The 27,721-nt window shown below is 42.7% G+C and overlaps 1 protein-coding gene across 1 annotated transcript; it reads right to left on the reverse strand.

Moving 5' to 3' along the window:
* Nucleotides 1–23,542: 23,542 nt before the first annotated feature.
* LOC149166756 (uncharacterized) lies at nucleotides 23,543–24,223 on the reverse strand. Its single transcript, XM_089430241.1, has one exon. The coding sequence runs from the start codon at nucleotides 24,221–24,223 to the stop codon at nucleotides 23,543–23,545; it is 681 nt and encodes a 226-aa protein (XP_089286367.1).
* Between the last annotated feature and the right edge of the window lie 3,498 nt (nucleotides 24,224–27,721).

The raw sequence follows: 27,721 nt of genomic DNA on the forward strand, positions 1-27,721 counted from the left end.
TGTACTGGTCATAAAAACACATTTGAACATAGGGACCTCATACTAATCTAAGAATCATCAAGAAGGTCTGATTCCCTCTTATAATAGCTGTAGTAACATCTATTAGGTCATTCACTCATTAACATTTCATGTACTAACCAAAACATGATGAGAGCCATAACTCAATATTGTCATAAAACCATACGTATAACTAGCATGTAACCAAATAAATAACAACAATAGAAAAACCATCAAAACCATATAATAATAAGTACATTTACACACAAAACGTAAGTGAAATGAGCTCTTAGTAACATATGAAAATCCAACAAAGTTAGGGACTTCCACGTACTAGCCGACCATATATTGGGTTGAACCAAATCTCTCTTTCATCCAATCACCCCCATGCCATATTACAACCATGAATGTGGGATATGATGGAATAAAAAAAGAAAACTAAACTAGGGCTTCTAGAGGCCAAACTATTAGAAAATTATATATTACAGAGCAATGAAACACATAAACTATTGCAGAAACACAAACAAAGAAAATTCATAAAACAAGAGAGACACAGATATATGTGGTTCACCCAATTTGGGCTACGTCCACAGAGAAACCAGTCCTTCCTTTTATATTATCTAGCCAGATGAAGAGATACAACCTACAACAGATTCACTGTAGTTTCCTCTTCACTCTCACACAATCTCCTCTCTCTTTCTCGCTCAGAATACACACATATCTGTAGATGCAATACAATTCCCTCATATATAGCAAGGGGTTGCCTTCTAGGCAAGGAAAATTTTAGGGGCTAATATTCGCAGGTGGGCTAATTTTCCATGTTTTTCCCAAAAAAAATATTCGCCAATTTCCATTTTTTCTAAAAATGATTAGCCACATTTTATAGTATAAAATGATTTTCCCTTAAAAGTCACCAAAAAATTATATAGACTAATATAAAATCATTAGAAATATGAATATTTTTACAAAAATATTGCCAAACATTCTACAATTTGCATATTAGGTACTAGTAAGATTTGCCAAGTTTTCTAAACTTTAAGATAAACTTCCATCCTTAAAACTTTCCTTGCTTCTAGGAAAGACAACCATAAATTAAACATAAGTTCTACAATCAAATCATTTGCCTAATGAACAACTTGAATTGACTGTGAAATTGTAATATTTTACAAGGCAATTTTACAATATTTTTAGCTTTGGGGGCACTGCCCCTGACCCCCTGATGGTGATTAAATGGGTGGCATTGTTGCCCCATTAGGAACTAGGTTCCAACGTTACAATACCTTCGAATAAATAATATAATTGGGTTCCACACCCAAAAATCTGCCATTTGGAGACTGGTTATAACAATTCCACTGCTGCTTCATTTACTAGACAATGCTTCCACTTTGGACCTACCTATTTCTCATATTCATCATCATACCTGAATACCATTTGAAACAGAGCAGAATCTTAGTTTCTCCCTGGTTACAAATTTTTTTAACATATTTGCAGGATTCTTGCTAGTGTGTATCTTTTTCAACTTCAACTATCCATCTTCCAACACTGACCATATGAAATGGTACTTGAGCTATATATGTTTAGTATTAGAATGAAATGTTGAGTTATTTGCAAGATGAATGATACTCTAGTTGTCACTGTATAACCTACCCATCCCTTGATTCTTACCCAATTCATCCATTAACCTTTGTAACCAAATCATTTCTTTACTATACTTTGTAGCAGTAACATATTCTGCTTCCATTGTTGAAAGTGCAACAACACTCTACATTTTTGAAACCCAAATGACAGTTGTTCCACCTACATTAAACACATACCATGTGGTGCTCCTCATGTTATCTCTATCACCTGCCATATTTTCATCAACATATCCTTGTAAAGCAATGTTTGAACCACAAAATCATAATGCTTGGTTTGTGGTACCTCTCAAATACTTGAGGATCCACTTCACTTCCATCCATTGTTATTTTACTGGATTGTTCATGTACCTTCTTACAACTCCCACTACATGTGCAATATGAGGCCTTGTGCAAACCATTGCATACATTATGCTTCCAACTGTTGATGCATGTAGAAATTTAGACATATAATCGATCTCTTCCTGAGTCTTGGGACACATCTCCTTACTTAGTTTGAAATGGCTAGCCAAAGGTGTAGTAACAAGTTTTTCATTCAGCATATTAGATCTTTCCAACACCTTTTGTATGTAGTCACTCTGAGACAATGCTAATTTGTGATTTTTATTGTCTCTAGTTATTCTCATACCAAGGATTTGTTTTACAACACCCAAATCCTTCATGGCAAATGAATTTGCCAATTTTAAAATCAACCACCAAACCACAGTAACCCTAGACCAGGCCATGTGAGAAATGGTAAGATGGAAAAGGCATTAGGGGCCAACCCCTAATGGACTAAAGGCAAGATCGCGTAATAACCAATCTTCTTTAACCACATTTATTTCGTGCATGTTAGACCCAACAACAAGAATTTCATCTACATACAATAACAATATAATATAGTTGCCATCATTTTTCCTTTCGAGATAAACACAATGATCAAAGTGACATCTAATGTAACCTTGTTCAAACATAAACCTGTCAAATTTTAGATACCACTTATTAGGGTCCAACCCTAACCCCTTTATTTATGTAATAAGCCCAATGGGTGGAGTCATAGTCATAGTTAGTTAGAGAGTAAATAAAGCCCACATTAATAATTGTAAGTGTTTGACCTTCATTAGAGAAAAGGGACCACAGTTAGTTGTAAACGAGCCATACTTAATAAATAAAGTGGTTAACGTGTGTTTTTCCCCCAAGGAAATATCATAACTTTTCATTAATTTGAAAAATTACATGTAGTAGATGCCTATGGCATATGCAGTCTCCTAGCCATAGGCTTCAAGTAAATATAAAAAAACAGATGGTTGTAGCCATGCAAAAATATATAGTTCTGTACATAATTTACCATGCAGGGTATACTGATAAGTCCAAAAGCAAGAAATAATATATACAAAACATCAACAAGTAGCTGTTATAAACACTGCTGAAAATTGCAAGATAATTTAGGGCCTAATTGCCCTCTGATATGCCCTATCAATATAGGCCGATGATAGTACTGGTAGTGATCATCTCCATGCTACTCATGTATTAACCACAGACCTCTAGGATGTGTCGTGGCCTCCTCGGAAAGTTGGTCAGCGGACGAGTTATGTTCCCTATAAATATGATGACATGAAATAGAATTAAATTGTTCTTTTAAGATCACGATTTCATCCAATACGTTCCTGAGAGAGTGCACATGACATGTAGAAATGTTATTGAACCAATTGATGATGATTTTTGAGTCACTGAAAATCTGAATATGATTGCAGGCATGTGCCAGTGCAAAGTGTAGAAGATGTCTAAGGGAGATTAGTTCTGAAAAATTGTTTGTTCCCAATCCTAAACCCATTTATATTTTGAAATGGTGGTTTTCAGTTATATGAAGTATGATTCCCCCACCACATCCCTGTTCTTGTGTTGCGCCATCAAAAAAGGCCCAGGGAATAGAACGATCAATGGTTTTAGGTAAGACAACATGGCCCACATGTGTATGATCATCTTTAGGTATTTCATGATATGCAGTAATGATTTTTGCAATGGTGGATGACCATCGAGCCATTTTTTCTCTGAAAATGATCCATTCCTTGTCAACCAAATACACCAGCAAATAAGGAGGGGTAGACAATGTACTTTTGTATTCTGGTTTGCAGCTCGCCAAAGATCCCAAGAAACTGTTACATTTTGTCCATGCCATCTGATAGTTAGAGATAGAGCAGCAAGGACTTGATTCCAAATATGATTTACCGTCGAGAAAGATAGGAATAAGTGGTCATTTGTTTCCTCTACCTGCTGATAGAGCATGCACCAGGTAGGGCCGAAGAATGATCGATGCATTAAGTTGTGTCCATTAGGTGTCTTGTTTCAAATACCAATCGACATGAAGAGCTTAATTCTCGGAGGTGCTTTGAGCTTCCATATCTTTCTCCAACGGTCCAAGAGAACAAGTGGTCTGTGTGGAATGTGAATAATGGGATAGATCGCCTTCAGGGAGTATGTGCCATGTTCTGCAGGGGTCCATAAGAGTTCATCAACCCCCTCTTTTATATTGACGTGAGATTTAGTCAGAGCAATGATATAACCTTCCCAATCATGATGCCAATGCATAGGGATGCCTAATTTCTCCGTTGATAACCATGCTTGGGTGAAGATAGAGCTATTCTCCATATCAAAAACATGAGCAATTACATTAATGTTCATGTTATTGAGAAAATGAATAAGTGTTGGCTTGTTGGGGCCTAACCCAGGTTCGGAGGTGATTTAGCCAAACAAATCCCGGTACTACTGGACCTTTCGGCAATAGTTTGCGGAGCACGACTGAGGTCTCACCTAAAGTAGTATGGGAGGGTGCTAGAACCAGGTTTCCACACCCTAGGGATGTCTGATGGGTTCAAGTGGTCCGCAGTTCGACCCTGCATGCTCATCGCTACGTGCACTTACCTGTACCTTGCAGTCTGAGATGTTGCCTTCACGTAGCCCTACTCGGGGGCTGAATAATGTTATTACCCAAGTCCTTACTAGTAGCCCGATATTAGTTGATTAACTTATCTTATTTGTATGCTTTCAGTTATACTTAACAATATTCACAATTCATACAAGTGCACACAGTAAATAAACAATATAATTGCAAATGAGATCAAACATGTAATAACTCAGTACAGATGCACAAAATTGGTAACAAAACCTTCCTTTATTAATATTTTCTCTGGTTACAGACTCAACTCTGCCCTGCGCACTCAACTGCAGGGGTTTGCGTACTTAGTTGCGTACTCTACTAGGCCTCTGCGCACTTAACTATAGAGCCTCTTCCTACTACTACGACCCAAGATACACTTAGACACTTGCTCTGGACTTCTATTTCATACTTCGCTCTTCCTTCCTTACTTCCAACTATCTTTTACACTTAGAGCTTTACTCTATTTATACAATCCCATGGTCTGTGGATCATGGGTAGGCCGACATTACATTCAAACTTAGGGCGGACAACCCTATGACTCTAACATACATTTCGCGCCCGAAATTCGTGGAGCTTTACAATAATATCACTCAAAACATGGGCTTTGAGCCCCAAAACATGCTATGGGGGGATTTCATGCCCAAAAGGCCCCCAACACAAACATCATGACTCGCCCTTGAGTCACTCTGTTGGCACGACAATCTTGGCGTGGAGTCCCTCCAATTGGTCTCGAATGGTACTGATGTCGACAACGCATTGAGCTGCTATTTGTTGAACCTGCTGAATCTGTTCTTCTAAGACCTCCGTGTCTGAATTGTGTCCTTACATCTTCACTGGCATCTACTGCGTATGTTTATAGTCCTACGCCCTTGTTCGAATCCTTGGGTCACGAAGACTGTGGTTCGGCTGGTTAGTCAGATATTTGGCCCACCCGTGTAAGGCTTCAAGTGGCTGCCGTTTACTTTTCCTAGGAAGGGTTCTCCATTTAGTTTGACTAGCTGGACCGTGCCTCCATCTGTGACCTCCTTAACCACGTATGGTCCCAGCCAGTGCATTCTGAATTTTCTCAGAAATTTTTCAAACTTACTGTCATATAGCAGCACTAAGCCGTTTACCTTGAAGGTGCACAACTTGATATGGTGGTCGTGCCAGGCTTTTTCATGTTGCTTTTGTACCTGCTAATGAAACCCAACCAAAAATTGTTCTTCCTCAAGTTCTTCCAATTGCGCGAGCCTTTCCTCTAGAGCTTCACGGTCCATCATCCCTGTGAGCGCTGCTATTCGTAGACTAGGTATGATATATTCCATTGGCATGACAGCTTCCATGCCATAAACTAACTGGAAAGGTGTCTGTCCCATCAGTTTCTTGCACGTTGTCCTGTAAGCCCATAGCATGGCAGGTACACGCAAGTCCCAATTGTTTCGTTGTGCATTGCACACTTTGGTCAGTGCAGTCTCCAGTATTTTGTTGAATGCCTCTACTATCCCATTAGCTTGTGGGTGGTACGGTGTACTTTTCTGATGATACACCTGGAACTCTTCTGTGAGCATGCTGATGGTTTCATTCAGGAAATGTGTTCTGCGATCACTCATTAATATTTTCGGACAGTGAAATCGGGTCAACACATTTTCGAACAAAAACTTCGTAGTCATATCAGCCGTGCAGTCTTTGACCAGCTACGCTTCCACCCATCATGTTAGGTACTCTGTCGCGGTGATGATGTAGCACGCGCTCGTCTTTCCCTAAGGCTTGATCGATCCCACAAAGTCGATTGCCCATTTTTCGAACGGCTGTAGTGTCATTTGTGGATTTAACGACATCTCGTCCCTCCGCAATGGTTTTCTAGTCCTTTGACATATGTTGCAGGCCTTAAAGTGCGCTTTCGAACCTTGGTGTAGGGTTGGCCACCATAACCCCACGCGAAGAATCCTCTGTGCGGTCGTGCGTCCTACATAGTGTCCTCCTGCAGTGCCCCCATGTGCTTCCGTGAGGATCTGACTTCATTTAAATTCAGTTACGTATCTTCGTAATATCTCATCATTTCCCATTTTGTATAGGTGCCCCGTGATGACAGAAAAATCCGCCACGCACACCACCAATTCCTTCTTCTGTTGGACAGAGTATTCCTTCGTCACAGTCCCTATTGTTAGAAAATGGATTATATATTCGAAGTTCCCGTCTGCGACGTGCAGCGCAAAGAGCTATGCATCAAGTAATCCTTCCTCCAAACTAGTAGGTTCCTCGCCTGTCTCAATGCGCGACAAGTGATCCGGTCCTGCATTTAGGTGTCCCGGCTTTACTACGACCTCAAAATCATATTCCCGGAACAATAAGAGCCACCTGCATATGCGCCCCCCCAACACAGGCTTATTGACCAGGTATTTTAGTGTGGAATGGTCGGTATACATCTTGAAATGTCCTCCGAGAAAATAGTGTCGGTATTTTTGGAGTGTGTACACCATCGCCAACCCCTCGCGCATCGTTGTTGCTGCGTTCAAAGAATACATCCACAAGTTCTTGGAGGTCTATCTGGATGATTGGACTGTCTTTGAATTAGTTAAGCACCATGTAGAAAGCTTACGCTTGATGCTAGACACTTGTCGATGCCACCAGATTGCATTGAACCTTAAAAAGTGCACATTCCTCATTCCCTTTGGAAACCTGTTGGGACATGTGGTCTACAAATACGGACTGATGGTGAACTTGACCCAGGTTTGGAGGTGATTTATCCAAACAAATCTCGGTACTACTAGCCCTTTCGGCAATAGTTTGTGGAGCGCAGACTGAGGTCTCACCCGAAGTAGTATGGGAGGGTGTTAGAACCAGGTTTTCACACCCTGGGGATGTCTGATGGGTTCAAGTGGTCCGCAGTTCGACCTTGCATGCTCGTCGCTACGCGCACTTACTTGTACCTCGCAGTCTGAGATGCTGCCTTCGTGCAACCCTACTGGGGGTCAAACAGTGTTACTACCCAAGTCCTTACTAGTAGCCCGATATTAGTTGATTAACTTAGCTTATTTGTACGCTTTCGGTTATACTTAAAAATATTAAGAATTCATACAAGTGCGTGCAGTAAATAAACAATATAATTGAAAATGAGACCAAACATGTAATAACTCAGTACAGATGCACAAAACTGGTAACAAAACCTTCCTTTATTAATCTTTTCTCTGGTTACAGACTTGACTCCGCCCTGCGCACTCAGCTGTAGGGGTCTGTGCACTCAGTTGCGGACTCTACTGGGCCTTTGCGCACTCAGCTGCAGACTCTACTAGGCCTCTATGCACTCAGCTACAGAGCCTCTTCCTACTACTACGACCCATGATACACTTAGGCACTTGCTCTGGGCTTCTATTTCATACTTCGCTCTTACTTCCTTACTTCTAACTATCTTTTACACTTAGAGCTTCGCTCTATTTATACAATCCCACGGTCCGCAGACCATGGGTAGGCCGACATTACATTCAAACTTAGGGCGGACAACCCTATGACTCTAACATACATTTCGCGCCTGTAATTCGCAGAGCTTTACAATAATATCACTCAAAACTTGGTCTTTGAGCCCCAAAACATGCTGCAGGGGGATTCCATGCCCAACAAGCCCCCAAAAAAAACATCATGACTCACCCTCGAGTCACTCTGTCGACGCAGTGATCTTGGCATGGAGTCCCTCCAACTGTTCTCGTATGGTGCTGATGTCTGCAGCACATTGATCTGCTGCTTGCTGAACTTGCTGCATACTCTGTTCTGAGACCTCTGTGGCTGACACACTTTCCTGCATCTACACGTGCATCCGTTGAATGTGCACAAGCTTTCCTTCAATATTCGCTATGATTGTAAATGCCTCGTCAATCCATGGTTGAACGTGTGCTTTGAGAACTGTTTCCTTATGGCGCGCCACATCCACTTGCTCCTTTAATGCCTTGACTTGCTGCATCCTTGCAAGCCGCTGAGTGAGGACTACTGTCTGCGCAGTCCCTCTGATGCTGTCATATTTCTGCTAGAGTTCTTACACCTCTGTCTCTAGGCGCTGGATGTTGGGATCCTCTGGCAACGTTGTGAGGACCCCAAGTGCTTGTTCCAACATGTCAATACAGTCGCACAATGCTTCCCTAATTTCTTCCAACCCCGCTGTAATAGTTCTAGCGTGTTGTTCTCTGATCTCTGGGGGAGTGGAAGGCTGCGCCTTCAACCGCAGCTCGGTGATCTGAAGATTTAGCTCCAGCTGAACCTTTGTTGTCTCTTCTCTGGCCTCGCGGACTCCAGTTGCCAAACTGTGGATCCGCACTTCTACCGGTAGATCTACTGCTATGGCCAACCCTTTGCGTTTTATAGCACCTTTCAAATTTGAATTCGACTGTTCCCCCCAACTTCGGGCCATTAATGCCTTCTTGGCAGCAGATTTTTTCCCAAATCTGGACCATAATGTGCGTCTTAAATGCCCGTCTCCCACTCCATTTGGCCTCAAATCGAACATCCCATCATGAACTATGACACCAATGGTCACTTCCCAGCCAACCCGCATGGCAGCGCAGCCCTCCATTGGCGGTCATGAACCCTGTGACGTTCAGATTATGCGCGCATCTCCAATATCGCGCAGCTCCCAGGAAAAATATTTTATAGTCCCGCACTCCCTTGCAACTACCTGGAATGCTAAGATTGTTCTTCCTATAGCTAGTTAGGTGGTCACACCACCCATGTGGGGCTCCATCCCATCCTCCACCATGGTTCACAGAGAATCCTCATCTTTCATTGTGGTGATCAGCACTGCGCACTTTACCACTTTCAATGCGCTACCCTGGTCATTATGTTTGGCAATATGCGGTCCAAGCCAAGGCAGCAGACTAACTAGTTCACGACAATAGCTTTCTAATTCATCAGTATGACCGTACGCACCTTGCCTCGCCATTCTCAGTTTTTCGACAAGAATTGCTTCCTTTATTTTGTTTTCCAGCTTCTTGACTTCTGCGTCCATTAAAGCACTTTTTTCCCTTAGTTGTACCCAGTCCTTTTCAAGTTCGCGAAGTCTAAGGTTTCCCCGTCGGATTTCTTCCTCAAGTCTTATATGTTCTGTTTCGCATAGCTATGTGATTTCTTTGTTCCGGTCTGTGCAGATCGTTGTATCTACAGGTACTGTTATGCGTGGAATCGATTTTGCATGCTCCATAGGGACTATATCCTCTGCTTCATACTTCAGCTTCAGAAGCACTTGCACGGTCAGAGTTTTGACATAGTCCTATAAGCCAATACAACCGAGGGTACGCGCAGGTCCCAGTCGATGTGTCTCACATGGTGGAACTTGTTCAACACTTCGCACACCCTGTCAAAGGCTTCCCCATGTATGATCTTTGGCACACTAGATTGCATCATCCTTCGTCATTTGCACACTTATCCTGCCCGCTTCTGCTTGTTGTCCCTGTTTCCTATCGTGAGAGCGGTGTGTGTTCATGCAAGCTGCGTACGATATGCCTGTACCCATTTGGAAAGGTGGCACGCAGGCTATTTCATTCATCATGCCCGACTTCCATCCGCATCGAAGGCTTCCCAAATTGTAAGTGCATCATCTTTTTGCATTCGCACCAGTCCCTGAAACTCTGCTGGTGCGTACCCCACCACCTCGCCGGTGTAGCACGCAGTGCCCATTTCAGAGCATTGAACTGCTGTTGTTCTGGCACTTCACTTTCAAATTCATTCAGGAATTCATTTACCGCTGTCAACCCATCATACATTGGCAGATCCCTTACCTCTGTTGTCACGCAGCATAGTGATCTTACCATCATGTTACAGTTGAGCATGGTTACCTCGTGTAGCCGGTTCTACCATTGTTCTATTTCCTCATCTGAATTTGATGTGCAGAGCTTTCACGCTCCCACGAAATCTGGCCATCCACTGTAGGATTCACCCAATCCTGTTCCCAAGCAGTTATCTTGTAGATACAGTCTAGCTTGTCGTTGCTCTCGTCGTTGCGCACTGGCTCTGTGTAGCGCGCTCCTTCCGCAGGGTCTAAAGGCACCACTATGCATAGTGACTTTTTCTCAAAAATCATTTTGCGCTTCTTTAGATTTATCACTCCATTTATATCAGTGGCCCAATGTATTCCCAGTAGCACAGTATAGGGATTGCTGTCATCGACAATCTCTATCACCTTGAAATCTGCAAGTGCACTCGCACCTTCAATGTCTACTATTATTCCCTACAATCTTCCCATCGGTAGGATCTTCTACTGGTTCGCCATTCGCAATTGAATACGGTACCATTGCAACACGAGCCTACCCATGCATTCCCATGTCTTCTTTGGCAGCACATTCACATCCGATCCTAGATCTATAATTACTTGATCCATTTCATACTCCCTGATTTGTGCAGTCAATCGCATTTCCCTTCTTGTTCGCGATGTATGTTTCCCGAGCTTCCAGACTACGCGAGGTTCTCCTGACCCAGCACACCTAGTGATAAGTTCCTGTAGTCCTTTCATAGCCTTGTTGTGGTGCAACAGTTTCATACATGTCTCCAGAAAGGTAGTGATCATTGAATGATAGTTATTTGGCTCTAGTTGATCCTTACTACTTGAAGTGGAGGCCTCCGTGAAGCTTTTCTTAGCTTCCATGAATGTCTCCTTCGTGCGCTCCAAATCAAATTCAAGCTCCTTTGTAGGAGCCTTGCAAACCCACACACTTTCTTTAGGTTTCTTACCTTTGTCATCTCCTATCGTGATACCGCTTCGGAGCACTATGTTTACATTCGGGTCCTCTTCGCGTGGCTCGCACCTCATCATTTGCAAACTCTGAGTCGAGGGAGGCTGGAGTATCCCTTTATCGCGCAGCCTCACTATCAGTGTAGGGAAATCTTCGTCTCATGATCAAACTAAGTACAATATAAACATGATGCCCTCGTCAGATTTATACAGTCATGGGCATAATGCCCTGGCCCTCTCCAATTGTAACAAATCAGCTGTTCGCGACCCCTTCCTGGTCCCATTCCACCTTGACCTCGTCCACGCCCCTGAAATCCAGCGCGCGCCATTCCTGCATTTGGGTCGAGGGCTTGCGTTTCGGTATGCACTCTATAGGCAGGAGTCCAATCAATCATTAGCTCATAACTTCTACAGGTGTGCTCATCATGGCCTACCGACCTACAAAAATTACATAACAGTTGCTGGGACGTCTGCGTATACTTCTGTAATAGATGACAATTATCCGTAGCATGTTTTCCTCCTATCTAACAAATCACGCACCATAATGTAGGCACCACACTCGCTCTTGCTTGTGCCTATGGTATTAATGGCATCAGCCCTCCTCCCGCCAAGTAGTTCACAAATACTGGACAATGGTCCTTGTCATGCCCCTAGCCTTTGCATTTTATGCACCATACCTCCTCGCGCGCCTTTGGCCGAGTTGTCCTGTCCTGTTTCAAACTTTGCATTTCCAAACACAAATTTTGTAGTTGTGTGTGGATTTTTTGGACTCCCAGGCCAGGATCTTGTATTGGGGTCTCGTGCAGTCTCATTACAATCTCCAAAGCTTTAGCCTGGGTGGATAACTTCTGCTGCGACAACGCCATCGTTAGATTCAATGTCAGTGATGGTACAAACCATGAACAGTGTTTCCCATTTGTCAAGGTCATGTTGGCTTCACAATTCATACTCTTCAGTCTTTGATCTAGATCCCATGGGGTCTCACCTGGAAGCATTGCGATTTCCTTAAACCTGATAATCGATTGTGTCTCCGCTTTTGGCTTGCTAAATTCCCTGTTCAGCGCAGCCCGGATATCTGCGATCCCCACGTTTCGATGGTCATTAGAATGCTTAATGTACCATGTTAGTGTGCAGTCCTGCAACACGCTTACCAACGTTGCCTTCTTTATATTCTCATCCATGACCCCTTGTACTTCCCATACAGCTTTTACCACGAACCAAAATTGGTTTTAATCCTCATTCCCTACTCCTCTGAATACCGGCGATTTTATTGTGCTCACCATATTGAACTGTGGTGGTGGCAGAGGTGGTGTGGGTGGAGATGGAGGTGATGATGGTGAAACTGGTGGTGGTGTAGGTGGGGGTGGTAGGCACGGAACTCGCTGCCTTATCAAACTGATCACTCTCCTCGGAGAAACCTTCGCGAGCTCTTCCTTACTCTCCTGTCAAGGTGAAATCAAGGGGCTATTTTCTATCTCTGCGCTACCTTCATTTCTATAGATCCTCCCACTTCGCGTAGCCCCAAACATCAATTTATTCGCATAACCCACTCTTCACACAATAGCATATTAATCCAAGTGTTCAAATATTTAATCTACTTACCTCGCAGTCCTTTGAGGAAGCATCGTTCCGCCTCATTGTAGCTGACTGTCGTATCTACCACGAACTCAGAGATAAATCCTCCTATAATTCGATCGAGCCAATGGTCCACAACACATGCAATCTTATCTTCTGACGTTTCTATTCTGCGCACTAATTCTGGAGTCCACACAATCGATTTGTTGAGCCTACACCTTCCCTAACTGTCTGCTAGCATCGTGATCCACTCATACAACTCAGAGGGGAAGGATGCAAAGAAAATTTCATGGATCTACGTATATAAGTAGCACTCTAACCACTATTCCTTTCATAATCGCGGATTCCTATTTTCCTGCGCCACGAACTCGTGAATCTTTCTATCCAACCACCCTTCAATTTCTTTGTTCGTTGGATTCCAGTGACATGACATCAGACATCCCTTATGTAGATCCCGATCCCGACAACGGAACCATTTGTTGGCTTGTTGGGGCCTGACCCAGGTTCGGAGGTGATTTAGCCAAACAAATCCTGGTACCACTGGCCCTTTTGGCAATAGTCCGTGGAGCATGGATTGAGGTCTCACCTGACGTAGTATGGGGGGGTGCTAGAACCAGGTTTCTGCACCCTGGGGATGTTTGATGGGTTCAAGTGGTCCGCAGTTTGACCCTACGTGCTCATCGCTATGCGCACTTACCTGTACCTTGTAGTTTGAGATGCTGCCTTTGCACAACCCTACTCAAGGGCTGAACAGTGTTATTACCCAAGTCCTTACTAGTAGCTTGATATTAGTTGATTAACTTAGCTTATTTGTATGCTTTCAGTTATACTTAACAATATTCACAATTCATACAAGTGTGCATAGTAAATAAACAATATAATTGCAAATGAGATCAAACATGTAATAACTCAGTACAGATGCATAGAATTGGTAATAAAACCTTCCTTTATTAATATTTTCTCCAGTTACATACTTGACTCCGCCCTGCGCACTCAGCTGTGGACTCTACTAGACCTCTGCACACTCAGCTACAGAGCCTCTTCCTACTACTACGACCCAAGATACACTTAAACACTTGCTCTGGAATTCTATTTCATACTTCGCTCTTCCTTCCTTACTTCTAACTATCTTTTACACTTAGAGCTTCGCTCTATTTATACAATCCCATGGTCTGCGGATCATGGGTAGGCAAACATTACATTCAAACTTAGGCAGACAACCCTATGACTCTAACATACATTTTGCGTCCACAATTCACAGATATTTACAATAATATCACTCAAAACTTGGGCTTTGAGCCCCAAAACATGCTGTGGGGGGATTCCATGCCCAACAATAAGGTCAGGAGGTAATCAAAACATATTCCCATAGCCCGACCAGGGGTCTAAGCCAATGAGAACGGATGAGCCTTCATTGATTCTCCATGCTAGTCCATTTCTAATAGTAGGCATAGTGTGTAGGATCGCTCACCACACCATGGATATCCCAGATCACTACTAAGTGGGCAGACGTATCCAATCCATAAGCTGATGAGGCTAGATATTATTTATAATAGATAACATTTGTCCAGAGACTATGAGAGGTGAGGATAATCCATCCCATCTTAGCAACAAGTGCTTGTGTGAAGAAGGATAAGTCCTTCAGACCCCAACCACCCCATTTCTTTCGTATAGCAATATGTTTCCATCCCACCCAGGAGAAAGGTTTACCGTCCTTATAGTTATTCCAAAGGAATCTGTAGCATATCCTTTGTATCTAGGATAGGATTTGTTTAGGAATCCAAGCCAAAGACATCCAATAAACAGGTGTAGCCTCCAAGACCGATTTAATAAGCACTAATGAACCCGTCCTGGAGAGGAATCTGTGGTTCCAATTGAGTAAGCATTTTTCGATCTTGACCACAAGCCAAATCCAATCAGTAATCTTGTAGCAATGTGGCTTGATCTAGAAGCCCAAATATTTGAGCCCATCCTCCAGGTAATGGCTCTAAAAAGGAAATTTTTTGCAATGCAACCCATGCCTCATGTGGAGTACATTCTGATAGAGTAATAGTGTATTTCAAATGGTTTTATTTCATACCCATGGCATTAGTGAAGAGTAGGAGTATATTGAAAAAGGTGGAAGTATCCTATAAGCCTCCATTAAGGAAGATGAGCACATCATCTACGAAGAGTAGATGAGTGAGGATACACTGATCAGATATTTTGACTCCCTGTAATCGCCCATATTGCATGGAAGAAACAATGAGCATACTGAGGCCTTCCATAACATTCATAAAGAGGAGAGGGGAGAGTGGACAACCTTGTCTAAGTCCACGCTCAACATGAAAAAATTATGGTGCAGAGCCATTTATCAAGACACTGAAGGAGGCTGAGGTGATGCAACACATAACCCAATCAATGAAGGGAGGAGGAAATCCCAAGTGGGTGAGGATCATTTTAATATAGAGCCAACTGACCCGATCAAAAGCTTTAGCGAGATCAATTTTGAGGATGGCACCCTTGATTTTTTTAGATTTCATGGAATGTAGGGCTTCCTGCGCAGAGCCAATAACCTCATGGATTTGTCTGTTATGTAGGAAAGCAAATTGTTCACGGGGGATGTGACTAGAGAGGATAGGTTTGAGGCGGCTGGCTATGATCTTGGCAATGATCTTGTAAAGACAGTTACAAAAAGATATGGGTATGAAGTCATTGAACGATGAAGGGGAGTCAGATTTGGGGATAAGGGCAATGAAAGTGGAATTTATAGCCTCATACAAACACCTAAATGTCTTGCATTCCTCCACCACCTTTAGAATATCTTGACCAATAGTTTCATGAAAGGAAAGATAAAACTCAATAGTCCATCCATCAAGCTCCAGACTCTTGTGTTTTTTGAACCATTTTAAATTACTTTCCAATTTACCCATTGTAACAGGGGAGGTCAACTCCTCAGCCTCATTCGGGTCGACAAACCGAAGGAAATGTCCCACTATTCGAACAATATCAGCAAGAGTGGCTCCGGGGGGAGCCTTAAAAAGTTTTTGGAAGTGTGAGTTTCCCAGATGAACCAGCTTATTAAATGAAGTTGCAAGACTACTGTCCTCCTTAGGCATGTGCCAGATAGTGTTTTTGACCTTCCTTCCCTTTGCATAGTTGTGGAAGAACTTTTTATTCTCATCACCAACTTGTAACCAAATAGCCCGACTCTGGAGGTGCCAGGTTTCTTTCCTCTCTTTTAGAATCTTGGATCGCTGTGCCTCCAAGTCGATAAGGTGGGACTTTTCCTCCACATATGTGAATCTCCGCCCCTATTCATCCAAAAGATTTCCCAAAGTATGCTCAATAGTCCTGAGGGCCAGTTCATCCCAGTCTCTTTTGTCCTTGGCCCAATTAATAGATAATCACTTTATTTCAAGTAGGTTGTCACAGAAACCCTCCGCAATGGTTCTCCTAAGGAATGGTGGATGAGAAAGCCAGTAATTGTTAACCAGGTGAATATATGAGGGATCCTTTAGCCAGGTGGAGTTGAATTTGAAGGGTGACCTTGGCTTCTAGAAGGGGCCGGAAAGCTCCATGTAGATAGGGGAATGGTCTGATATACCTCCAGAACCAACCCATTGTCTGTAACAAGATAGTCCTCTCACCAGTGGATCCTTAATGAGGAAAAGATCCAAGTGCCCAACCATAACAACCTCCCCAAGTCTTCGATCGCACTAAGTGGGCTGAGTTTTTACCATAGGGATATCTATCAAGTGATGTTTTTCAAGGAGCTGCTCCATAATGTCAGATAAGGGATCCACCTGTGCATTACTTCCCCATGATTACCCATAGCTGATGCAGAAGTTCAAGTCTCCTCCCAAAATGGTATTATTAGTGTTGATAATGGAAATATTTAGGAGATGATTCCAAAAAGCCTCTCTATTATGACAAGGGCCATATATATTGACAATCTTGAGATCCATGCCCAACTCCTAAGAAAAAATGTCCCTACCAATGAAGCCAACCCCACCCTAGGTGATCCAGGTGGCTCCAGAGACACACACAGGATAAAGAGGGCTTAGGAAAGCTAAAAAATAAAAGTGTTTGGATTATGCTCAAACTAGTTCATATTAAATATCTTTTCATCATGATCGTGGTGGTGCAAACGGTTCGTCAATCCGAGTCTGGATGAGGAAGATAGAGGCAGTCAAAGTTTTGGTTGACTTTTGCTAATTAGGCAGGTTAATGGAGACACAATTTGGACTTTTTCTAGTGGACGGAATCCAGCCAACTCTGGCCGGATTCCGGGGAAATTGTCGCCTCATTAAATTGACTCCTTCAGTCAATGTTTGAGAATTTTCAAAATCCATTCATATATATATATATATATATATATATATAAAGGTGGTGGGTCGCCACCCCCACCACCCCACACCCCAACCCTCATAAAAAATGAATGTCGTAAGGATGTGAGGCCGGCGGGGATCGAACCCGTCGGGCCCACGTGGGTCGGCCCCGTATGGTGGCATAAACCAACCGCAAATGTATCATATATATATATATATATATATATATATATATAAATGCGCAACCACCAAACCATTTAATGCGCCAACAAGTTAATTATGTGTGCGGAGGGTGTGGGGCGGGCCGCCCAATGCGGACCCGACCCCCAAAACGAATTTTGATTACGGTTTTTTCAAAACAAAATGTTTAAACATGGAGGAGTCGGGGTTTGACCACCCGACCTCCTCCACCAAATTCAGATCTTAACCAATGTGCCAAACGAATTCCTTGGTTAATCCGCCCGAAAACTTATATAAACCCATCATTTGCATAGTGCGCCCAAGTAGCATGGAGGAACCAGGAGGGGGCACAGAATTCGAGACAATATTTTTTTAATTAATTTATTGCAGGTGGAACCATGACTGAGCGAAATTTCTAGGAGTGTAAAATTTTTGCAGTGTCCAAATTGGACAAATTTTATGTCGATCTTACACCTCTCAGCGACACAAACCCAATGGCACAGTCAAAATTTCGATATGAGCAACAGAATTGTAGAGGACCCAGAGGATGGAATCTTTACGGAATCTAGGGGGAATCTAAAAGATTCCTTGAGCCCCAGATTTTCATTTTCTCAGAATTCAGAAATTTGAAAATCGATTTTGCACTATTCGATGCCACAAATCTGATGGTGTATTCAGATTTTTCATTTGCTCATTTCATTTTTCGGCCACTTTTGAAAGTGGAGTGCAGGTGTCAACATTCATGTGTGAGCAACCATTCCATGAGGCTCGATGCCGCGAGATTGATGGTACGACCAACTTCAGAAGTTTGCCATCCTCTTCTTCATATGGCCCCTGGATGTGAGGTATATGCAATGTGTTCATGCACTTCTTTTTGCTATGCATTGTGTTGTACAGATCCCTGTTTGATGTTTGATGTGGGATCTTGTTGCTTACTTGTTTTCATGATTCTTGCTTGATGTGATGTGGAACCATTTGTGTGATGTATTTGTTGTCATGATTCGCCATGTTTTATTTGAGATCCCTTTATTGTATGTTGCTGGGATAATCATGTGTCGCCATGTATGATTGCATTGAAATCCCTTTTGTGTCATGTTGGTGGGATGTTCATTATCATCATGCATGAGTTTGTTTCCTACTGATAGGAGTCATTTTTTGACTGAGAGTTCCTGTAGTGGAACATCTCTTGGAGCCACTCCTGCGTGAGTGCTTTTTCCTTGTATGATAGTGACATCAACTCTTATGTACATCATCACTATTGACAACACTTAATGCAGCGACCTACACCATCTTGATACCGGGCCCGGAGACATAGTCCCTCCTGGACAAACTTCGTTATCAATGTATTGAGTTTTATGTTGTTGATGATTATCATGTTCCTCTTCTTTACAACATGCAGATATATTCATTTATGTTCTTTTAAAAATGAAATTTAACCCATCATGAAAGTAAAAGGTCTTGGAAGGGTCCTTCGTCACACCTGGAGCTGGATCAAGTGGTATCAGAGCGGTCTTTGCGTGAATGTGAATTGCAGCGTGAACAATGGAACGTGCAGTGACAAAAGATGAAAAAGCGATGTACGAGACCATGCTCAAAATTTCCTAGAGGGTGGAAATAATGTATGAAGCTCTACAAAAAGAGACAGAGGAAAATGAGCCATTGCAGCTTCAGTTGCAAACCACGGAAGAGGCACTTGAAGAACTGAAGCGCAACAACCAAAATCTTCAAACAAAGAATGTTGAATTGAAGATGTGTCTACAAGAAGAGAAAGAGGAAAAAAAGAAGTTTTCTACAACAGCTGAAAGCTAAGGACGAGGCCTTGGAAAAGTTGCAGTATGACCCATGTGAGGTAAAAAGTAGTTCTCTGAATTCATGTATGTGCCCTGATGATGATTTCACTATTTTTGAAAATCATACCACAGGAATTGGCTCCAAACTGTTGAAGAAAATGCGGTATGAAGGCAAAGGCTTGGGTGTTAATGGCCAAGGCATTATCAACCCCATCAAAGTAGAGGAATTACCCCATCAAGCAGGACTTGGGTATGTTAGAAAAGAAGCTGGGCAATGCGCCAAGATAACTAGCGAACCACCAACAACAGATGATGAGAGGCCCTCATCGGTGCTTTCCAAATCGACAGAGGAGGTAAACGATGTTGATTTCCTTTCGGTTTCGTCTTCACATAGTATGATTTCTGTTGGAGATTTGGAGATCCCAATTACAGGGAAAAACATGAGGCTCCTTACCAGGACGAGGCACGAGGAGGAGAAAGAACTTGGTGTTAATAACCAAGGCATAACTAAACCATTGGAGGTTGTGCAGAGACCTCAATTTGCAGGCATGAGATACACTGAAGGAGATTGCTCGAAGGTGTCAGATTCTTCCAAGACATTGTCAAAATCGTCGAGGAAAGAGAATGATGGGAACACATCCCCATCATCCCATGGCAGTGCCTATGGCAGGGAAAGAGCTGAGGCAAGCTCTCATCACCATAATGACATCAGAGACAACAAGGAAAGGTATACCCACTCTCGACATTCGAATGTTCATTTCGATCATAATTGTGTTGTTAAAGATGAACATAAATCAAGACATCAAAAAACATGTACCTTTTGTGGATTACATAACCATACATTTTCGAAGTGTAGGAAAAGAATGGCAGCACACAAAAGGATGAGGCATGAAAGACCCTCTCAACAACAGGTTAAACAGATCTGGAGAAAGAAGATGTATTGTAGTCATTGTGACAGAAGTGGTCATCAAAGATCCACTTGTTGGAGGCTCCATCTAGAGAAGCACCTTAAAGACAAAGCGTCTGTGCATGAACTGGGTGAAACGATTGTTCGACAAGAAAAACCACCACACGGGGATGACCCATTCACAGTGATAAGTGAAAAATCGTTTCTAGATATGTTCGCTTGTCATGGTCGTGCTTTTGTAAATCACTTGTTGCATTTTAAAATGTAAAAGTGATGATGTGTTTTGCATCACTTGTTAGGCAACAATGATGTCTAGTCTTATGTTGAGTTGCATGATAAAATGTGAAAGTGATGTCATGTTTCCATCACTTGTCAAAAAAAAGTGGTGTTTGGCCTAATCTTTGTAGATCATGTGTTGCAGTGATGAAGTGTTTTCCATCACTTGTTGAAGCAACAATGATATGTTGGCCTTGTTTTTGTAGTTGGGGTATTATGTCCATCTTGATGTAAACTTGACCACCGAGTATGTATTACAAACTCGTGGCAAGTGTGGGATGCTTGGGTCATTAGTTGGTCATGAAAGTCAAGCATATAATTTGCAAAAATAATGTAATACAAGTTGAGGTTGCAGGTGTCGGCTCATCGCTTAAGGCTCCGAAGAACAAAGGTGAAGGAGATGGAAGCGAGAACTTTCAAGACACTTGTGATGTAGACAAGGTACAAAGAAGTTGCAAATTATTTTTTTATGCTTTTGGAGGACCAAAAGCTTCTCAGTGGGGAGGATTGATCCAAGTGGCTCTAGAGACATACACAAGACAAAGAGGGATTTGGAAAGCTCAAAAATCAAAGTGTTTGGATTATGCTCAAACCAGGTTTATATTAAAGATCTTGTCATCGTGATCGCAGTGATGTGAACGGTTCGTCAATATGAGTCCGGATGAGGAAGATAGAGGCAGTCAAAGTTTTGGTTGACTTTTGCTGATTGGGCAGGTTAATGGAGACACAATTTGGACTTTTTCCGGTGGACGGAATCCGACCAAATCCAACCAGATTCTGGGCGAAATTATCACCTCATTAAATTGACTCCTTCGGTCAATATTCGAGAATTTTCAAAATCCATTCTTATATATATAAAACAAAAAAACATATATATAGAATAAGGTGGTGGGCCACCACCCCACCACCCCACATCCCAACCCTCGTAACAAACGAATGCCGTAAGGATGTGAGGCTGGCAGGGATCGAACCTGCCCGGCCCATGTGGGTCAGCCCATATGGCGGCATAAACCAACTGTAAATGTATCATATATATATAAATGCGCAACCACCAAACCATTTAATGTGCCAGCAAGTTAATTACATGTGCGGAGGGTGTGGGGTGGGCCACCCAATATGAACCTGACCCCCAAAAAGAATTTTGATTATGGTTTTTTCAAAGCAAAATGTTTAAACATGGAGGAGTCGGGGTTTGACCACCTGACCTCCTCCACCAAATTCGGATCTTAACCAATGTGCCAAACGAATTCCTTGGTTAATATACCTGAAAAATTATGTAAACCTGTCATTTGCACAGTGCACCCAAGCAGCATGGAGGAACCAGGAGTGGGCATGGAATTCGAGACAATATTTTTTTAATTAATTTATTGCAGGTGGAACCATGATTGAGAGAAATTTCCAGGAGGGTGAAATTTTTGTAGTGTCCGAATTGGACGAATTTTATGTCGATATTACACCTCTCAATGACACGAACCCGATGGTGCATTCAGAATTTCGATCTGAGCAGCAGATTTGTATAGGACCCAGAGGAGGGAATCTTTAAGGAATCTAAAAGATTCCTTGAGCCCCAGATTTTCATTTTCTCAAAATTCAGAAATTTGATAGTCGATTTTGCACTATTCGATGCCACAAATCTGATGGTGTATTCAGATTTTTCATTTGCTGATTTAATTTTTCGGCCACTTTTCAGAGTGGAGTGTAGGTGTTAGCATTCATGTGCGAGCAGTCATTCCATGAGGCTCGACGTAAGAGATTTATGGTACGGCCAGCTTCAACAGTTTGACATCCTCTTCTTCAGATGGCCCCTGGATGTGAGGTATATGCAGTGTGTTCATGTACTTCTTTTTGCTATGCATTGTGTTGTACAAATCCCTGTTTGATGTTTGATGTGGGATCTTGTTTCTTACTTGTTTTCATGATTCCTTCTTGATGTGATGCGGAATCATTTGTGTGATGTACTTGTTGTCATGATTCATCATGTTTTATTTGAGATCCCTTTGTTGTATGTTGCTGGGATACTCATGTGTCGCCATGTATGATTTCATTGAAATCCCTTTTGTGCCATGTTGGTGGGATGTTCATTATCATCATGCATGAGTTTGTGTCATACTGATAGGAGTCCTTTTTTGATTGAGAGTTCCTGTAGCGGAACATCTCTTGGAGCCACTCCTGCATGAGGGAATTTTCCTTGTATGATAGCGACATCACCTCTTATGTACACCATCACTATTGACAACACTTAATGCAGCGACCTACACCATCTTGACACTAGGGCCTGGAGACGTAGTCCCTCTTGGACGAACTCCTTTTTCAACTTCTTGAGTTTTATGTTGTTGATGATTATCATGTTCCTCTTCTTTACAACATGTAGATATATCATTTATGTTATTTTAAAAATTCAATTTAACACAACACGAAAGTAAAAGGTCTTGGAAGGGTCCTTCGTCACACCCGAACCTGGATCACCAGGAGGCCTTGAGGTGTATAGTGCGAGGATTAATACCCAGGGGCAGCCCACCCGAACGCCCCATGACATCAAGGGATTGGAAAATCTAGCCCAGTTTGAGTGATTGAAGCACAGGAATAATTTGACCAGCCAACCCAAGTGTTTCTTGCATAAATATAATATCAACTGACTCAAATTCAAATAAGCATCTCAGGGCTAGTTTTCTGGGAGGGCTAGCCAGACCTCTGTAGTTAAAGGAGAGCCACTTCATGGGGGACACTATGGGAGGGTAGACTGTGCTCTAAGTACCCAATCGAGAGTAGATTGTCTGCCATATGCCACTTCCACCCCTGCTTGTTGCATAGCCCTAGACATATGAGATTTTCACCCCCTGTAGGATTTGGAAGAGCAAGGAGGGAAGATCAGGCCCAACCTGGAGTTCAAAAAGGTCTTAGGTGGATGAGAAGAGCGGGGACGGAGGTTATAAGGGTGAGAGTGTCTGGGGATGTTTGAAGGATCAGAGTGAGGGGGTGAGCAATCCAGTTCCAAGATAGTAGGTGGAGTTGTTGAGTTAATCGGAAGATGAGAGTCCAAGGAACAAGGGATGGCGGCAGAGATATAATCCAGTATAGATGCAGATGCAAATTGAAAATGATGTGCAGAGCATAAACAAGAAGAAATAGTAAAAAAGCTTAAGAGAGGAGGAATACTCGATGATTGAGAAACCATAGATTCAACCCTTGATCTTGTCATCAGTGGGGAAGGAGGATGGGGATTACTCGAGGATGGCACCTGAGTCGATACACCCATCTTTGACTAAGGAGAATTTTCCTGTGGAGTCTGATTAGGAGCAGATGTGGGTGCCCTTGCCACTACTTCCTCTACTTCTTTGGTTGGAGAGGCAGTCTTACAAACCAACGGACATTCCTTGTAGAGGTGCCCAACCTTATGGCACCTATGACATCTGAATGACACTCCTTCATAGTCCAAGATTTGAATCCTGGTGAAATTCTTCCACTGTAGTGTGATTTTTTCCTCCAACCCTTCTCTAGTGTCCAAGTAAACCAGTATATGGGCCAATGACCGGTTTCCAGAGCTGATGTATGATTTTTCATAGTCTAGATAGGTGCCAAGTGCATTTCCTATGCGAATGAATATATCTTCAGACCAAAAGTGCAGGGGAAGACCAGGTAGCCTGACCCAAAGTGGTTCGGCTCCAATTTGTTCCTGCTCTGGATCAAAAAGAGGACTCCAGAGCTTTAGCATGATCAGAGCCATCTCTATATGCCAATATTTGGTAAGTGCCCAATTTGTATATTCCTCCTGCTGAAAATAGAGCACGAACCATCCTTGAGCCAACGTTTGCACCTCTGGGAGTTCCTTGAAGATGTTCCCCCAAATATCTTTGACCCAGAGTCTAAGTCTCTGAGCAAAATAGGCACATCCACGAACTCTTCCAACAAGAACCTTGCCTGTCGTGTCTACCACTTCCCCCATGTTTACCCCTTCCCTGAATTTTAGGGCCAAATCCTTGCTCGTGGCATTCACACACTTGAGCTTTCGTTTCCCAGTGCGTGGCGGAGTCGGATGATCCTGTAAGGGATCCTGAGAGCCTTGGTGCTCCTGTTGATAATGCTGAGAGGAGTGTCTAACTTTGATGACCGGGGTTTAAAAACATCCGGAGGGGGAGGATGAGGAGCCCGGTGCTGTAGTAGGAGGGGTAAGAGGAGTGGATGAAGGCGGGTCGTGTCCAGTCTCCGAATCGAATCCTACAAAGGAGGGAAGCTCATAAGATGTCTGGTGGACCAAATTTTGAGATGGCGATGGATCAAAAGGGGGTGATGGCGACGTGCAGGAGGTAAGCAGGTGGAGGGTTTCTGGTGAGAGGGGAGGGTAGTCGAAATCTGAGGAGTCAATGGAGAGAGCGGAGAAAGGGAGGCTGGATGTGGATGGACCGGGGAAAGAAATGGAGGGTGGAGTAACGGAGATGTGTGAACAAGACAAACCCTGTAACCCAGTAGGCGTAGAATCTGGCCTAGGGTTAGGGATCGACCAGATAGTAGCATAGGGGTTAGGGTCGACGGAATAGGCCACCTCCTTGAGATCCATATCCGACATCCTGTAGCAAACCCGACGATAGCAAAGGGAAATAGGTGACAACGAAACCGAAATGCAACCAACCGTAATGGTGAGGATGACAACACAAAATTAGCGGGTGATCATGTGTATGCAGCTGTAGACAAAGAAACCCTAACCGTGCTCCTTGTTCGGTGAAGTCGTAGGTGCTCAGTTACCCATTAGGCCAACTGCTTCGATCCGGTTAACCTGTGTTATGTAAGGGACCACTAATAATTAGGGTTTTGGATGTTATTTAGCTATAAATAGTCTTATTTATTAAAGGAAATATCATCGAGTCTTATTGTAATCGAGCTCTGCTCTGCTGGAGGTTTCCCCCTCGAAGTGGTAAGTGAACAATGAATCTATTTATGAATATTAAAATACTTATTTTTTTTTCTCATTTTATTCTGTGTTCTGGGTTATATTTCTTCGCATTTCTGGTATTCTGGAATTTCTCACAGGTCAAGAGCATAACAAGTGGTATCAGAGCACTTTCTAGGGCCATTTTTACCTCCAATTTTCGTAGAAGTTTTTTTTAGGCTAGAGATGTGTTCTAGTGTCTTTAAAAAACGCGATCTATCATTGAGAGCATAAACTTGTGGATTTTGGGAGGCATGCACGCATGAACTACAAGAGGTGGTCACACTTGTTGGACTCCCTTGTAACCCCTATGGGTACCCCTTCGAGTAGTAGTGCATTAGACAAAACCACGCACAGAATGCACTTCCACGTACCCTTGAGTATATCGGAAGCCCCCTAGGATCACCTGAAACCTATCCTTAGATAAGTCGCCGACTGTCTTGTTGCTACAATACACTGAGAACAACACTCAAGGAGATTACTCACGTGTACAATAGGGTAGTCAGATAGTACAACTAAGGGTAAAGTCGATCCTCCTTGGTTAATGCCCTGAAATATTGGGCTGAGTACTATTATTGGGCCCCTCTGTATATTGCGATCTGTAGCACGTGACACTCCTTTATGACCATAGTTCCCTCTACTATCTGAAGATCGCCAATACCTTATCTCCCAGATCAGATCCAACATTTCGGGTTCTACCGCTGCAGTGAAAATCAGATCCAGTAGTTGGGGTTTATCCGCCACCGTGCAAACCATATCCAACAATTTGGGTTCTACTGCCACCATGCAATTCATATTCAACAGTTGGGGTTTCATAATGCCGATTAGACTCTTTTTGCAATGAGGCTTGCTGCTACTACAGTCTAGGCCCTATCTTAATAGGAAATTGGGAAGGATCAAGTTTTCTGGAATTCGGCCATTCTAGTATTGATCACTGGGGAGTAAAAATCCTTTCAGAGTAAAACGAATGCTTCAGGACAACAAGTTGATTGCAGTGGTACCATTCACTTGTTGGCCTCAATTTTCCGGTGGTCCCAATTTTTTCCGAAGTGACTTCAAGTGACCCCGGTCAAAAGATTCTTGAGCTCACCATCTTTCCAAGAAGATTACTCTTAATTAATTGATCAGGGTTTGTGTATGGTTGGTACCAGATCTCAAGTCATGTCCTATGAGAAGATCAAGAGCCTTGAAAAAAGGTTGGATGAGTTCCAGGGAAATATGGGCCAAATTACCTCACAAGTTTCACTGCTCACCAATATGATGGAGAGGTCTCATTGGGAGGAGCATAGCATTGATGAACACCTTGAAGGAGAATCTCTCCATCACATTCACTTCCATGGAAATCACCAACATTACCACCCTCACCCACCCAAGCTAGACATGTACAAATTTGATGGCTCTAATCCTACAGTATAGGTAGCGCAAATGCAACAATATTTCTCCTTAATGATATCTACGAAGATCAAACTAAACTATGTGTGGGAGCCCTTTACTTAGACCAAGAGAGATGAAAATGGTGGCAGTGGCATCGAAAATATTATCCTAGGAACATAATTTGGCACATGTTCTCAAAAGACCTATGTGACCTCTTTGACAGGGAATCTAATTTTTTGGGTCGTCTCACTAAGATTTGACAGAAAGAAAAATTAAAAGACTATATTGCATCCTTTGAGACATTGGTCATCAGAATTGATTGTCTAGGAGATGACTTCTACTTGGACTATTTCACAGTGGTCTCAAAGAAGCCATCCAAGCCCATGTCTGGATGCACCACCTAGCTATGTGGATGGATGCCTACAAAAAGGTCGTCGGGGTGGAACTCGCCTTAGTTTCATAGTCTATTCATTCAAATTTCGTAGCCAAGGAGCATCCCACCCACGCTCAGGGTCCTACCCAAACACTTAAGGTTCAAAAGGTGTCTCCAGTAGAAATGGATGAAAGAAGAAAACAAGGATTGTGCTACTAATGTGATGAATAAATGCAAGGAACCAAAATTCTTTCAAATTGATGCTATGAATAACAACTCATCTCAAGAAGCTCCACCCATTGGGGGGCCCGAGGAAAAAATTGAGGAAACCCAGCACAACAATGATCTCATAGCTACACCAGATGAATGAGTTATCTCACTACATGCTTTGGCGTGCATTTCTTTGCCTCAAACTGTCAAAATCTGAGGCTTTCTTAAACATTGACCACTAGTGGTATTGATTGATAGTGGTAACACTCATAACTTTATCCATAAGCAAGTCATCGAAGCTGTTCATTATTTTTTGCGGGAAGTCTCTAATTTCCAAGTTCTTATTGCTGATGGGGTTACCATGAAATGTGAAGGCCACTGTGAAAATATTAAACTTCATATGGGAGACTAACACCTAAAGACCAACATGTTTTCTATTGAAATGGGTGGTTGTGAGATTGTCTTGGGTCTTGAATGGCTTCACACGGTGGGCCTGATCACAATGGATTTCCAAGAGTTATATATGAGCTTTAAGCAGAACAACCACATTCATACATTAC

Source organism: Pinus tabuliformis, chromosome 5_1, assembly GCF_031772625.1.
Source record: "Pinus tabuliformis cultivar Carrire ecotype Pingquan chromosome 5_1, CPIR1, whole genome shotgun sequence".
Classification (NCBI taxonomy): domain Eukaryota; kingdom Viridiplantae; phylum Streptophyta; class Pinopsida; order Pinales; family Pinaceae; genus Pinus; species Pinus tabuliformis.

Coding starts and splice junctions, on each gene's coding strand:
- LOC149166756 (XM_089430241.1), bottom strand. CDS start 24,223: ATGGGGGAAGTGGTAGACACGACAGGCAAGGTTCTTGTTGGAAGAGTT.